This window comes from Solanum verrucosum, unplaced genomic scaffold, assembly GCF_900185275.1.
Source record: "Solanum verrucosum unplaced genomic scaffold, falcon-dt-bn FXZP01000261.1, whole genome shotgun sequence".
NCBI classification, from domain to species: domain Eukaryota; kingdom Viridiplantae; phylum Streptophyta; class Magnoliopsida; order Solanales; family Solanaceae; genus Solanum; species Solanum verrucosum.
In genome coordinates this window covers 7,084,080-7,100,374 of record NW_026019969.1, presented here as the reverse complement: position 1 = coordinate 7,100,374, position 16,295 = coordinate 7,084,080, and the positions used below count along the sequence as shown (strand labels likewise).

The 16,295-nt window shown below is 29.8% G+C and overlaps 2 protein-coding genes across 5 annotated transcripts in view; one reads left to right on the top strand and one right to left on the bottom strand.

Moving 5' to 3' along the window:
* Window positions 1-16,295, top strand: part of LOC125815804 (ADP-ribosylation factor 1) — a 168,810-nt gene that overhangs the window by 131,973 nt on the left and 20,542 nt on the right. The window contains exon 8 of one of the 4 annotated variants that reach the window (XR_007442189.1): window positions 2,479-2,488. The exons of the other annotated variants lie outside the window; for them this stretch is intronic. The gene's annotated coding sequence lies outside the window, so the exon portion shown is untranslated. Of the gene's footprint in view, window positions 1-2,478; window positions 2,489-16,295 lie in introns of those variants that run through there. 4 annotated transcript variants of the gene reach the window in all.
* On the bottom strand, window positions 10,586-11,917 carry LOC125815800 (transcription factor bHLH149). Its single transcript, XM_049495354.1, has 2 exons — window positions 11,708-11,917; window positions 10,586-11,417 (listed from the first exon to the last, which is right to left on the bottom strand). The coding sequence occupies exon 2, from the start codon at window positions 11,332-11,334 to the stop codon at window positions 10,714-10,716; it is 621 nt and encodes a 206-aa protein (XP_049351311.1). The 5' UTR covers window positions 11,335-11,417; window positions 11,708-11,917; the 3' UTR covers window positions 10,586-10,713.

The window sequence follows — 16,295 nt, the reverse complement described above, 5'->3', positions numbered from 1 at the left end:
ATGTTTTTGTGGCAAGATTTATTGGGACACAAAGACATGAAATATATGATCCCTAGACTTGGGACAACATCTCCATTTCGATATATTTGTGGTCCAATAAGAGATCCAACAATTGTCAGTCTACACGTGGATGCCCTAGTGTGGATAATGACAACTCCAAAATAATTTTTCTTTTTTTAACTTTATACTAGTAGTAGTATAGTACTAATAAACATAGATGTATTTTTGTGAAACATATACTTACTATTATTATAAATATCCTGAGGAAGTGTGATTCGTATACCAGGGAAAAAACCAAAAGAGAAATCAGTTAACGTTGTGATACAAATCACGTTTATGAGTCACAGCCATTTATAGTTTATAGTAAAGTAGAGACGATTTGTAATTAGGTAAAATTATAATTGTGCGAATAATTCACTAATAGATATTTGCTTAGTTTCTGATTTTTTTCTAAAATTAATAAGGACGAATGAAAAGACAAGTATAACGGACCACAATCAATGTGACATATGTTGCCATGATGTGTAAATTAATGGTGCATGTGAGATGTGACAGTGAAATTATATATCTGCCCAAAATATCACCAAGAACAATAAGCAACCACTAATTTATTTACCATTATAAGTATAAAGTCTATAAATAAAACAATTCCCCTAAAATAAGGAACTAATTTTTACACCAAATTATGGCTTATAAATCTGACTTTCTTGGTTTTACATGGGCTGGCCCAGAGATGTTGAAAGTGAAAGATCGATATAAATGAATTGAAAATGGAAACACAAAAGCCAATTTCTCTGGTGTATATATGTACGTAACTAAATATACACATTAATTATCAGCACGTATTATTGCCATTCTTTAAAGTATTGTCTTGTCTATCAGAATGTTTACGTGTCTTAACTTATTATCATTAAAGATATGGGGAAAAAAATAATGACATAATACATAAATATGATTCTTAACTTTTCTTAAGCGGATAATTATGCCCTCCAACTTTGAGTGTGTACAAGTAGACACTTAAACTTGTATAAAATTGAACAAGTAGACACACGTGTCCTACATGGCATAATACACATAGGATGCCATGTAGGACACAAAATTGCCATGTAGGTCGAATGTGTCAATTTGTTCAATTTTATACAAATTTAAGTGCCTACTTGTGCACACTCAAAATTACGCCAAGTTAAAGGTCATGTTTATATGTTATGCCAAAAATAATCTTTACTTTAGCGCACGTAGAAATCATATGCATAAACATTCGTAGGGACCATACAAATATTTTATATTAATTAAAAAATTAAATTCCTCTTGTCTCCGAGTTAGTCAGAAGAAGGCTCCCAAAGAAATAGTTCCCAGTCCGCTTTGACCGGGACACAATGACATGCTCTCAGCTCGTATTAGCAGCTCAAGCAGTCTACCGACAAATAACGGGCTCATCACTAGGACCCTCACAACCCTCGGTGCCAATTTCTCCTCCAAAGTTACAAATTCATTTTGCCAGCTTCTTTTGCCTACATTCAGGGGCGGCTCTTGCTTAGAAAAGTTAAGGCACATGCCTTAGGCCCCCAATTTTGGGAGGCCTCAAATTTTTACCAAGAACAAATTATGTGTTTTTATTTTTATAAAAATAATAATAATTTATAATAAAAAGTATATATATATATATATTATTTTATTCTCCTTAACTCCATTCAAATAGAAGAAATCAAGAAAATGTTGTTTTCTCTTATTACATTTCTAACATTCACATTATTTATTTATTTTAAAACTCCTTTTTCACTCTTTTTCTTCAAATCTTTGATAAGTTAAAGTAATACTCTATTAGAAATCTGAATCATTAGTCGAACAGTGTTGAACAAAGTGAATCGCAATTTTTTTTTTACTTAAATTTTCAAGTTAGGTATATCAAGTTATCAACGTCTTGAATCAGATTCTATGGTTCTAACTCTTATTTTGCTTAAAGTTTGTCAACTTCTTCCTTAGAGAATTATGTTAACAATTCATATAATGATTGCTTTAGTAAAAGGATATTTTTCAACATTGAATTGATAAAATCTTACCTAAAATTAATTAATTTTTTTTTAAAAATTACTCAAATAAATCATCTATTAAAAAGTTGAAGTAATAATGTGCATCTAAACAATTAGAAAAATAATTTTTAAATGAATATGTATGAAATTTTTTAGGCCTCAAAGAAAATTTCGCTTTAGACCCCCAGTTACGTTGAGCCGCCCCTGCCTACATTGTATGAAAAAAAGAGAGACTAAAAGCTGTAATAATCGATATCATATATATAATGTATATGGTTTTTTCACGCAATAAACTAAACAATATACTATACCAAACTACACCTAGAGGAATTGCGCCATCAACCTAACATAACATAGGGTAGTCAGGTGAAACGTCTTTAGTAAAATTTACAATATGTTTAATGAAAATTTAACTTTTGGTACCGACAAAAAGATCATCATAATGGCAATGGATCCAAGTGCACGTGTTAGCTCGTAGACCAGAGAAACTAAAGGTGGATGAGAGTGACGTTTGTCTGCATGCCATCTTTTGTTTTATTGTATCTCATATTAGTATATAATTAGAGAATGGTGTAATTAAGAGATGTAAATGTACGTAGCTAGCAAAAGTAATTATCAACAGACAAGTGATGTATCTATATATGTACGAAAGCAATTGAATGCTCTATTGAAAAGCAAAAAATAAAAGAAGATATCTCATTATCGAAACAGCAAATGCTTGGATTCTTTTGCACGTACTGCAGCCCCATGCGCATGTGCATCTCTTAACTACGTGGGGGCCGAAACTAGGAATTCAATTAACACCAATTTACATCGTATTGAATTTCTTTTAAGAAAACTAACAATTTATATATAACTGAAAATTAATTGGCCAATTACGATCAAGTTCTATCGAAAATTATCTTTTTTGTCTTTTATAAAAATAAGAGAAAGGTCTACTTATTACATCTTCCCTAAATTTCATTTATAAAATTAGGGATATATTGTTTTGTTAATTTGTAAGAAGGAATAAAGTTGACAATATTTTTAGTTTGTTCCTTCAACTTATAATTTTGGAGGAAAAACAAAATGATAAAATTACTCAACAAGCACTTGGATTAATGGACCAAATACCAAAGACGAGTCATCGAGTAACTATTCTTTCTTACGTCCCTTTATGGTCAAAGTGTGTGGGAACTTAGCTAATTAAATATCTTGTGGTCGTGGATTTTATAATGTAAAGATATATAATTTATGTTCCATAAAAATAATAATTTATAACGACTAATTAAGGAGAAATACAAATTAAAAACGAACACAAAATAGAAACGGATCGGAAGTGGAAATGACCCGCAAAGAAGCTGGACTTGCCCATACCGGGCCACCTGATATGGCCCATATCCTTCCTACTTATCCATTGATGAGAAACTTCTTAATTAAAATTGACTTTCCATTCACTAAAGAGATAATAAGTAAACAGAAAGGAGAGATCATGGAGAAGGAACTAAAACCAAATAAATAAATAAATAAATAATCATCAAGATGTATAGTAAAACGAAAAAATATATATTTTTTAATCGTAAATCTTGAATTAGAGCTTGACAATGAAGAAAATAGGAAACACTTTTTTCCGTATGAGACGCAAAAATATTAAACCATAATCAAATATTAGATGATTATACAAAAGAAATTAAATAAGTTATATTCATAAAAGTGACCTTAATTTGAATTGGCCCCATGAAGACTTGAGGACAAATTAAATTGATAGAAATGGTTTCGGCAGGTTGCAAAATGTGTTACTCTTATACTATTAAATTAAAAAAATAAACAAGTAAAATTATGGGAAGATGTATTGGGACAAATTCATGAAAACATTTGATCCCTCGACTTGGGACAAAAATTGACTACCCTTATAATTATATATAATAATAACATCTACATTTGGGTCTTTTGTTGCTTCTTTCAATTGTGCTGTCCACACGTGGTGTGGTGATGTGGAAAATGACCTTTCACAAAAAGAAGTCAACATTAAAATAATTTACTCCCTTGTTCACCTTTACTTATTTAGTATAATAAAAACGGATTTTTTACTTTTATTCATCACTTAAGATGGGCTTACAAGTCCCGGAGATAAGCTTGTAGGTCAGGATTTTGTAGAAGGGCTCGAGCTTAACACCAGCTATTGATCAAACTATTCTATTCTGAAGCTCATAATTCAGATTCTACATTTAACTATGTATTAAGTATTGTTCTTACACTAGTTATCTTTCAATTTTTGTTATCTAGTATTTCATTATAAGGTTATAAAATTAATTTGCGTACCCTTAAAATTACATTTAAATACTTAATTATACCATTTTACCAACAAACATTATCTTAAATTAGAGAGTATATATTTATTGTTTTGAGAAAGTTCTAAATATGTAAATCAAATATACCCGGCTTGAGCTGGACACTATTGTGTTGTTATAGTACTTAAATGCCTTGCAATTACTTCCTCCATGATGTTTTCTTATATATGTATATTTGTTTCAATATTCATTTCCCCCCTTATCCATTTGTTAAAAATTCCAATTATATAGGAGTATATTATATATTTTCTTCTAAGTCTACTTGCACATTAATATATTATTTAATTAAACTCCACAAGATGACATGAGAATGGTGTAGAAGGAGGAATTAATTAATTTCAATAATATATAAATTAAATGGGTGGTCCTGATCCAATGATTTGTACCAAAGTGGCATTCATGAGGTATCAAAATCAAATGTAGGCTAGTGACTCCCAGGTTGGATTTCACATGTATATATATATACGTACATATATATACCAAACCATTATTTCCTACCAGGCTTAATATAACCATGCTTCCTAAATTTATCCGTAAAATTTATTTAATTGAATGTCTGAACACATGCTTGTTAAAGACTTTCAACTCAAATTTTAAAAAAACTTTGGCATGTATTCTCATATATCTTAATAAAAAATTTAGTGATAAGTTTAAAGATTGTGTATCTCATGTGTTAAGCCTTCCTACTACTGTGTCCCATAACTCTATCTACCTAAGTACTTACAACCATATATGTATATACACATCTTATGATCCAAATTCAGCTAACTTTGACATTTTAAAGGGTTTATAGTATCTGAATTACCGGAGAATCTAACCGTAGTTCAGTTTATATAGCCGATCAATTGAGCTTCAAAGATTCCTCTCTAATAACTGAATCTTTTTATATTTTTTTCTCTAATAACTGAATTCTATAGTAGAAAAAAACTTTTTTTTACGGGCGTGTTTGTTGAAAATTCTATCTTTTTGAAAATAATATTCAAACATAACGAGCATATTTTTGAGGGATTTCATTGGAAATATGCGTATTTTTTAATAGTTTTCAATTATCTCCGTCCATTTCTTATCTAATTTTTTTTTTCCTTGCCTATAATCATGTGAATAGTCAAAGTAAACAAGCTTAAAAAGGGGAAGAAAAGAAAGGAAAGATGGGTTCAAATATTAGAAATTAAAGGTGGAAAAGAAAGTGGCCTACTGGACCAAAAAAGGAAGATACATATTTAAATGGGATGTCTTATTAGTTGAAGTCACATGGTAGCATGTGAAATTGTAGTGTCTCCATATATATTGCTGAATTAATGGAAAAGCCAAAGATATTATGTTTGTTAGCTAAGCTCACAGGCCTACAAAAAAACTATGTATATAATATTACTCACATTATAATTTCTATATCTTGTTATATATTGCGTATTGTTTTCTTAGTACTATGTGTTAATGCATGTTGCTACTATGTATCTTCTTCGTTCAGTATAGTTTGTTTCACTATTGGATACTTTCTACTATGTACTTTTGATTTTATTATGCTGAGCAATGTGAATTATTCATGCAACGTATCCATCATATATATAAAAATTAAATAAATTAATAAACAATAGCTAAAAGGTATACCGCTTCTTCACTTCAATTATACTTCACTCTTAAATACTAGGTGGAATAGGTTTTTTTTTAATTAAGAGTTAAGGCCGCCGTCCCCAATTCACGTTTTATTAAACTGTAGCTACTACTTTAGTGTTTGTTGATTAAAGTAGTTAACATTCTTATCCGAATTAAATTATTATTATTATTTGTCCTAGATGTACAAAAAGAAAATGTGCAGTTATTAATTAATCGTCTCTGATATTGATTGATCAACAACGAAGAAATTATATCGAGACATAACCGATAAAATATATACTAGTTGATTTGATTACGGATAAACTCAAGAAAAATCAAAAGTACAAAAAAGAGGGCCTGCAGGACTTAATTTTGTGAACATCATAAATAATATAAAATAAAACGTTGTTTAATTTACACACTAAAGTTTGGTGTTGAAACATATAGTTAAATTAAAATGGAATTTATAAAGAAGCGACTCTAGAGTATATGATCTCATACTTTTTAGCAATGCAATTAATGTATAATCTTGTGGAAAATATATAACTAAAATAACAATAGTTATAAAATCTTGATGGATATTGACTATGACAATTAATAGACAAAATTCTTAGACCACAAAATTCATTATAATTATTTCAAGTGAAGAACCTAATCCTAATGGATAATGATAATGACAATTAACATAGTGTTTACCATTCATTACATGAAAAGTTACCGATAGACTTATGGTCTTTGATATGTCTAATCACTAGCTAGAAACAATATATATATTCTATATATAATAAGCCACAATGCAAAGATTTTTATAGTATTTAGTTACATTATAATTATCTTGTTAACTTTCAACCAAAAGCTAACAAGATTTTTAGTTACATATTTATTATTTAGTTAAATAATAAATATGTCATTGTATGAGCTATTTATTACTCATTCCTTTTGAATTTGTTAATCTAATTTTGATCTGACACATAGTTTACGAAAGTAAATTAGATTTTGAGAAAAAACATTAAGTGATACTTGAAGTTGTCCCAGATTTTCAAAAAGACACCTTAACTTTGCGTGCGTCCTTTTATCCCCACAAAACATTCAAAATCACAATAAATACACATTTTTTACGCAATATTTCCACTTTGGACAAAAATATCCTTCAAATGTGCAATTTCTTAAAAACAAAAAGTCGGACCCATTATTGATGTATTGAAGGATGCTTTGGTAATTTCCTATGATGAATTCGTTTTGTTTGTTTCTTTTAAATTTATTTTACTATACTAAATAATTGTATAAAATATTATGAATCACGGTAATTAATTACTTAAATATTTAAAAGATATAAAAATATATAAAAGATCTGATTGACTCTTCAAATTTTATCGGTGACACATAAATTGGGACAAATGAAATAATATATATTATTTGAAAATTTCTTAGAAAGTACTATAAATTACAATAATTAACAGCCTGAAATATTTTAAAGACAAAAAAAATTGATTGAATTTCAAATTTTTTTTAGTACTACATAAATTGAGAAAGAAGAAATGACCTCTATTATTTGAAAATGGCGTAAAAGTATTACAAATCATACAATAAGAATTAAAAGACTTTAATGCTTTATACTTATTCTATTTCCACTTTGGACAAAAATATCCTCCCAATATGCATATTTTTTTAAACAAAAAGTGGGACCCATTATTGATGTATTCAAGGATGCTTTGGTAATTTTCCTATGATGAATTCGTTTTGTTTGTTGTTTATTTTTTTTTAAATAATTGTATAAAATATTATAAATCACAATAATTATTTACTTAAATATTCAAAAGATATAAAAATATGTAAAAGATCTTATTAACTCTTCAAATTTTATCGGTGACACATAAATTGGACAAATAAAATAATATATATTATTTGAAAATTACTTAGAAAGTACAATAATTTACAGTAATTAACAATAGAATATTTTAAAGACAAAAAAATTGATTGAATCTCTAAATTTTATTAGTACCACATAAATTGAGAAAGAAGAAATAACATTTATTATTTTAAAATTGCGTAAAACATATTACAAATCATACAACAATAATTAGCAATTTAGAATGTTAAAAGACATAAAAAATTTTTTTACCATAGTTAACAATAATTAAAAATTTAAACTATTTTAAATTAATATTAAAGTTATATTAACTCTTTAATTTTGTCTTTGTCACATAAATTGAAATAAAAAATGATACATATTGAGCCTGTGCTAGCACGGGCTCCGATTTCTAGTATATATATAGTTCGTGATGATATTTAAGATGACATTAGTTAATATGCTTAATTAATTGTTTTTCACCCTTAGCTGCTACTATTTCTGATTTAATTATAATTGCATTTCAAGCATGGAAGAAATCGTATCATAACATCATATGTACGCTTTTTCATTTTCGTAATTACACATTTTATTTTCTGAAAGTCAAATAAATGCACTCATTTTATTTATTTATATATATATATATATATATCTTATAGAAATTAGCCGCCTTAAGAGTGATGGCGACACACGTGTCATCCCTTTTGACCGTAGAAAGTCATCTAATATCTTTAAAACCACAGATGACAATTATCCCACGGTAACACCTCTTTCTTTCATTCAAAAATTCATTTTGTATTACCAAAGCATGGTTTATATATTGTCTGGATCACAATTACATTCATTAGTGATAATTGGGTATATTTGTTTTTCATTTCAACAAATATATAGTCAAGATAAAAACATCACACAATTATTAGTTTGTAATGAACGTACTGAAAAGAAATTGATTTTGAATCTGACTCAAAAAATCGTTATGGAAGAGTCAACACCCCCAATACATTTAGGATTGGACATTTTTAGTCACGTGGATAATATAAGACGAGTCTCAAATATCGAATAAACAATATCTAAGATGAGTCTGACTCTAATATCATGATAAAAAAATAAATTAAACTTTAAATCTAACTCAATCCTAAAAGTAAGTTTATAAGGAGAGAATTTACTAAACTGTATGAGTTTACTGAGGATTTTGTTCAATTAAATTGGCATATAGCTTCCTTTAATTGCGTACTATATGGTAAATTTGTATATAGCTTGAATGGTGAATAAAGAGATCATTTCAATTCCACACATTATTTCTGGTAGGATATTTATCAATTTAATTACTCCACTTTCTAGCTTTATGCATTATGTCCTTATAATTAATGTCATAAATGTGTAATATATCTTTGTAGATTCTTCAATCACGAGGTGAAATGAAAGATATTGGTCCAGGTAAAGAGAATTGAACAAGTTATGGTTGGATGTGTATCTAATCTACTCATTCTTGTAGCACTATTTATATTTGTCGTCTTACCCAATTTGCTCTTAATGTGTCTTCTTCTTATAAAGGCAATGAGAATTTTAGGGCAAAATTTTAGAAATTCAACCTCTAGCTCCACCCCCTATACATGTTAGGGGGTACTATTTCAAGTTCCATCTACTAAAGCCGGCATTCATATAGGATCGGATGATTTCACCTAATCCCTTTCAAGTTTTGGAAATATTATAATTCAGCCCCTTAAGGTTTCACAAAGTAGTCAAATACACTCCTTTGTGGTGTTAAGGTTCTCCATTTTTTTCCTATGCTTATTGCGTTTAAGTCTATCAAAAATAATATATCTATCTTTATATTTCTTCTTTTCTAGATCCTAATTATGAGATTACATTAGATATATTGTTGTTTCATATATAGATATGAGTATCAATTTTCAATAGTTAGAAATTTGTTTACAAATAACCCATTATTATTGCACTGAATACTGATAATGTCCCTCGACTCTTATCATAAAGGATGGAAGGTATTGCTAAAGAAATGAATCTGGTACTTAATCGAAAAACTATCTCACAAAGGATGAGATATTGCTCAAAACCATTTAAGGAGATTATCTCTCTTCTAACCATAAATATAAGAGTCTTCAACCCCTAACTCAAGCGCAACCTAAACTTTTGGAGCATAAACAATTTCATATGAAATGGGTTGCTTCCTTATACAGCCTTGGACAATCCTCGAGCCAAAATTCATTTCTTTTAACACATATCACTTCTTAATACCTCAAAGACTTATATGTCACATGTCAAACTTCAAAGGGGTTCAAGTGAAGAATTAGCAAAATAAAGGTTTGGGGGTTGGGGTGCGGGGTGTTGGAGATTATCAATAGTGGGTGTTTCAACGCTTTAACTCATACATGGCACATGGTGCTGAGATAGTGGGTGGGGGCAAAAGGAAAGAGGAGCTTCAAAATGTAGCACGTGAAGGCACCCTCTCTCTTCCTTTTGTAGACTCATCTTTTGGCCTATTCTCCTCCACTTGCCAGCTTTCACTCATGTGCATTGCATTGTGGGGTTTGCTTAGCCTCTTAATCACATCTAACTAACCATTTTTTCTCCACTCAAAATTTAAATTTCATGGGGAATCAAATCATTTTACTTTCGATTACAAAATTTTAGCTGGCATGTCTTCTTAATCAACCAATAATTCATGAATAAATTAATATAAATTGTTAATCCAAAAGCAAGACATCAAGAGAAACAAAATGTAAATACTAAAGAAATAAACAAAAAGGCGGAAATTATGAGAGGAAACAGGGAAGAAAAGGAATGTATACAATAAAATACACCAATATAAAAACTCTCAATTATTAACAAAAAAAGGTTTAGAAATTAAAAAAAGAATTAGAAAAGAAAAGGACATGTTGTAACGAGCCACTTAGCCGAGCCGATCGGGGTGAGCGGCAACTGATCCTGCTCCACCGGCGGAGAGCAGACCGGTCAGAAAAGTCATGGCTTTGATTTGCATCTGTAGAGCTGATATGTAGTCGTTAGTTTCTTCTAGAAGGTTCGTAAACGGGAGTTTCTGACAACCGGGAACTAAACGGCCGAGAACACGAACTTTCCGCTGCAGAGCCGGCAATCGCTTCTTCGCCGCTGGTTTTTTCGATTTTATATTGCCGCTGTTCAGCTTAGCTTTCTTATGCTTTTTATTGATTTGGCTAAGCCTGAGGCTGAGACGGCCACTGAGAATCGCTCTACTCCAACGACTCCTTCCCTTAGCTGTGACGGCAAGGACTCTATCGGCGGTCTCCCTGACGGCACGTCCGGCATTAACCGGAGACGGATTGTCATTACTCCGGCGGACGTGACGGAGAGCCTGGAGAAGCTTTGAAGAGTAGATCTGTTGTTCGGTATCAGTTCTCCACCTGGATTGATCAAGGCTTGTTTGTTGCTCAATTTCCCCAGCATCTACAATTTTTCTTCTCTTTTTGCGCTTGGATTCTCGCGAGTGACTGGAGTTAACATCGGGATTCGAGACGGTTTGAGATGACGCCATCAGAAGGAACAATTTTCTGATGCAAAATTCGGAATGATTCTCGCGAATGGTACGTTTGCTTCTCTTCTGTAAATAGATGCAAACTGCAGAGAAAAAGAGAAAGAGAAAAAAACGATGAGATTCTTAAAACATGTTAAAGTTTTTCTGAAACTTATTCTGTGAGTAAATATGCTAAATAAGGTGAATCAGAAAGAACGCTTTTGTATCCGTACATAAACCTATACACATAAGGCAGTAGTAACATGATACTCCTCCTTGAATTGAAACTCTAATATTTTGATTCTCAGGAATCTCCGTTCAAACAAACAAAAAAAAAAAAATTGAAAATCAGCTCACAAACGAGAAACAGAAACTAAAGCACATAAAACAATACCTGAGTTGTGAGTTTGGCGGCGGAGACGGCAGCGGTAGGTGGCGGAGGAGAGAAGGATTATGTAGAGAGAGGGAGAGAGAGATGGGGGAGAAGAGTTTGAAGGAAATGAGAGGGGGAAGAGGCGAGTTTTGTATTGAAAAAGGGGAAGGCGACAACCCACGCGTCCCTTGTTTATTGCTTTTACCTTTTCTATTTTCTCTCTCTCATTTTCGTGCACCCAGCTTCTCTCTTCCCGCTCTTATTCTTCATTTTATTTTTTTCTAATTTAATAAGTACTACAATATTTAGATTTTTTCACAAATTAAATACTCCTACAAAGTATTGGTACGATCCGTTCCGTTACGTTACGTTACATATAACTATGTAGCTTATATTTTATTGCTGATAGTGAATAGAAAACTAAAAGTAATATTATATTATATTTTTATTTTTTAAACTGAACAAGTAAAAGTAGATCGAAGGAGCAGTTGATAAAAAGGCATAAAAGTTCGACTCCTGTAATTGAATTACAGAAGAACATTGATACTTCCATTTACTTGTTCATCCGGTGAACTGTTTGTTATTCTACCATATTTACAGTGTCATCACATGGATATATGACCAGAATAATTTATATACACCTGTCTGTAAGATGTGTGAATTGTCTGAAACATGTAACAACAACAACGTAATAGCGTAATTTCATAAACCTGACACACACATTAGTAACTGATTTATAACTTAAATCCATAACCTATAACTCACACGAGAATTACTTAATTTATATTTACAACCAAGGATCCCTTCAATAATAAAAGAGAAGATTAATGGAGTACTAAATAATACTTATCTTGCCATCGTGAACTATTTTATTCTTAATATGTACTTTACTTTTGATGACCCGCCACTTTTTATTTTTTCCAAACGAAATACATTAACTTGAAATAAAAAGTCAAAATACTCTTAGAAAAATTAAATAATGTGTTCTTTTTCTAGAAGAAAACTATGTAGTGACACATCAATCAAACAACGAGTTTAATTTGTTGGATGAAGGAAAAATCTAATTATTTGAATTAGTCTATCAACATTATCCACCTTGTACAATTGTACTTGTTTATAAAAAAACAAATACTATAGTATATAATTGGAACCTATAAAGGGAGTAGGCATGTTAGTTGAATCACCTTATCTTGCTCACAAAGATAGAGTAAGCCTGAAAAAAAGAGTGATTAGGTCAACCTAATCCTTCATTTGGTGTAATGTAATTATAGTTTAAGAGACTTAAAGAACTTTGTTTGGTGACAAAACATATATGATCACAATCAATGTCACCTTCCTACAAGGAAATTAATGACCTTTTAATTAAGTTTATGCATTCTTTTTATCATTTGTGACCCATAAGAAACTATCAAACTTGATTTTTACCTTTCACCAAACAATGCCAAAAGATAGCCATCACTACAAAAAGAAGTAAAATATCAACTACTATACACAAGATTATCTGCTTCTCTTTGCCTATGTCAGACAAAACAGAAAATTCATTGAATCTATTTTGTTTTGATTGATGTGGGGAAAAAAAAAGAGTTGTGGGGTGATTTATTGGTAAAGCTTTGAGACACCACGACATTATTACATGACCACAGAAAAAAAAGTAGAATGTTTATATGTCTTAAATTTAAATCTAGATCACAAGTCTCATCCTTCACATATTTTTGATATAATTCTATTAAGTCCCGAGTGGTATTTATAATAAGTAGTACTAAAAAAGTGATTTAATTATGACCAAGTTTTTTTTAAAATAAAAAATAAAAAATAGACTTGATCAAGCATATATGTATGCATATAATTAATGACTTGAACAAAGATATGATTGAAAGTTCAACTTCAAAAATAAAATTCGCAAGTTGATATTATTTATAGACATGCATTTTACTTTAAAAGATCGATCTTGAAGTTTTATGAATGAAAAACAATTTCTTTTTTAAAAAAACTGATTTTTTCGCAATTGATAAACTCATCTTCCGAAACTAACTAAATAATCAATCGAATAAAGAAGAAAACGTTTGCTATCTCCAAACGGCAATGTGGTATAATGAATAAGTGGGGAACATTTTGAACCTTGAAGAAAGAAAGAAAAGATAGTGCAATGTGCTATAATGATAGAAACAAAATAAAAACCATATTGATTTAATTAATTTGGCTAAAATTTTCATGTGCAAATGATGTGGAAAAGTTGTATGAAGTGATTGGTTAACATGTGGGGTCGAATTATAAAATGGAATTTGCTTTTACTCTCTACAAAATGATAATATTAGTGGGGGGTGCCCCGTTAGCACATGCAAATACGAAAAATGATAAAAAGGAAAGGTGTGTGTGTGAAGAAGAGATCAAAAGAACATGTGGTTGTTTTCATGGCACTTCTTTTGTTTTTCTATGAATTGATGCCTTTGGACTCATTCATACTCTTCTTCTTCAAATAATGTGGACATCTTTCATCCACATCATTAATTCTTCTTCCTATAATTCCCCTTTGTTTTTTTTTGTTTTTTTTTAAAATAGAGGTGGAATGTGTAGGCATATTATAGTGAAGTAGGGATTGAATGTATGGTGAAATTGAAACCTTGAATTGTTCATAGTGGAGTTAACTATTAGAGCTAATAACTTCAAAGAAAGGACGGACAAATTTCTTGGTTGATAATCTTTAAGGTATAAGTGGAAAGCTTACGTAAATTCTATTAGTTTAGGAGATAATTATTTAGATATATTCTACTTTGCAGTATTACAAATCTTATCAAATTTTGGTGCATTCAGATACGTTCAAACACATCTAGATAAATGTATCTTGTGATACATGAATCAAAATTATGTGTAATTTGTTCTAGATATACTGTATTCAAGTGAATTCACATGTATCTGGAATACATAACAAATATCGCTTGCCTCTTTCCCATCTCGCTCACCACTTTCCTATTAGATACATGTGAATCATACTAAATGCATATTATTTCTAGTATGATTCACATGTATTTGAGATACATAACAAATCTCGCTCGCCTCTTTCCCTATTTTAATGTATCTGGTAGAAAAAAACATGTATCAAGACATATCTTCTTCAATGTATGGTAAGAAACACTTAATTAGTGATAAAATACAAAATATTTTAAAAATTTAAGTAATAATAGTATATATATGATAATGAAATATAATATATCTAATTATGTAGTTTCTCCATATGTAATACCTTATTGAGCAATTTTCACATATAGCAAACATAAAAATCATATTTGTATGTTATAGCTGAGTTTGCATAATTGCGCTCCATAACAAATTTTATGTTTGCTATGGAGCTTTTGATTTGTATAATTCACTAGATACATCCAATTTTATATAAATTGTTCAGTTTTATATAAATTCATTTATACATTGTAATTTGTATAATTATAAGTGTATATGACGAAAATATATGTATTTGTATTTGTATTTGTATATACACTTTTCTCTCGCTTTATACAAACACAAACGCATTTTATACATTTTATACCGAAATGTATAAAATGGCTAATTGTATACCGAAAATGACTAATTGTATACTGAATCAGGTGACAAAAAAATGAGATATTTGCTGCGAATTACAAATAAAATAAACTATGAATATAACATTTAATTTGAATTAATAATTTGTTATTTCATACAATTTTCCCTACCTTAATTAGATGAATTCACATCAAAATAGGAGAGCAATTAAAAAACTTTATAAAACATAATAATACAAGTTCACATACTACACGCGATAAAAAAAATATATGTGCCATATATAGTGAGGGGGACATACATATTCTACTTTTTATCTACATGTTGGAGTGGCATTCACATTCTCATTCCATTTATGCCAATTACATTACGTATGAAATATTACAACTTTTGGAGTTTCCACTAAGTGAGAGCATATTTTGATATATTCTATAGAATTATTATTCTATATATTCATGAATGATGAAAGATGAAATTGGATGCTTATAGTTACTCTACAAAGTTAGTTGAAAAACAAGGTGCAGCACGCCGTTTTATATTGCATTTATACCAAACAGTAGTCAGTTTTTAACCATTTATGCATGCTATAAATTAAATAAAAGTTGATAAAGTAACCTCTTATTTAGCATTCTACCATAACAATTTTATTTGATACAAAATATATAGGATCATGACACTCCAACCACGTAAGCATAACGATTGCCTTTACATATTTTTACAATTATTTTTATCTCTTGCTAAACTTTTTTCATGTCCTTTCCCTTGATAATTCATCTCCAAGTAATGTAACGACTGATTTTTGTTCTTTAGCTATAGAAGAAATAGGTCCAAATCGCTCAAGTTTTAAGCAGTGTTAATTATAAATATTCATATTTATTATTGCCGCTAAGTATAATATAGAGACAATTAACTATTCATTAACTTTTCTATAGGGTTGATATCGACACAGAGGGTACATTAAAGAAATCCAGGGTCTTTAACTTAAATATACTGTACAATATAACATATAATGATCTCTATAAGATAGTTTTAGGAAATTAATTAAATTTCTGTTTTCTTGAAATTCATAGAAGTGCAT

Excerpts from the sequence above, each read along its gene's own strand:
- LOC125815800 (XM_049495354.1), bottom strand. The coding sequence starts at position 11,334 with ATGGCGTCATCTCAAACCGTCTCGAATCCCGATGTTAACTCCAGTCAC.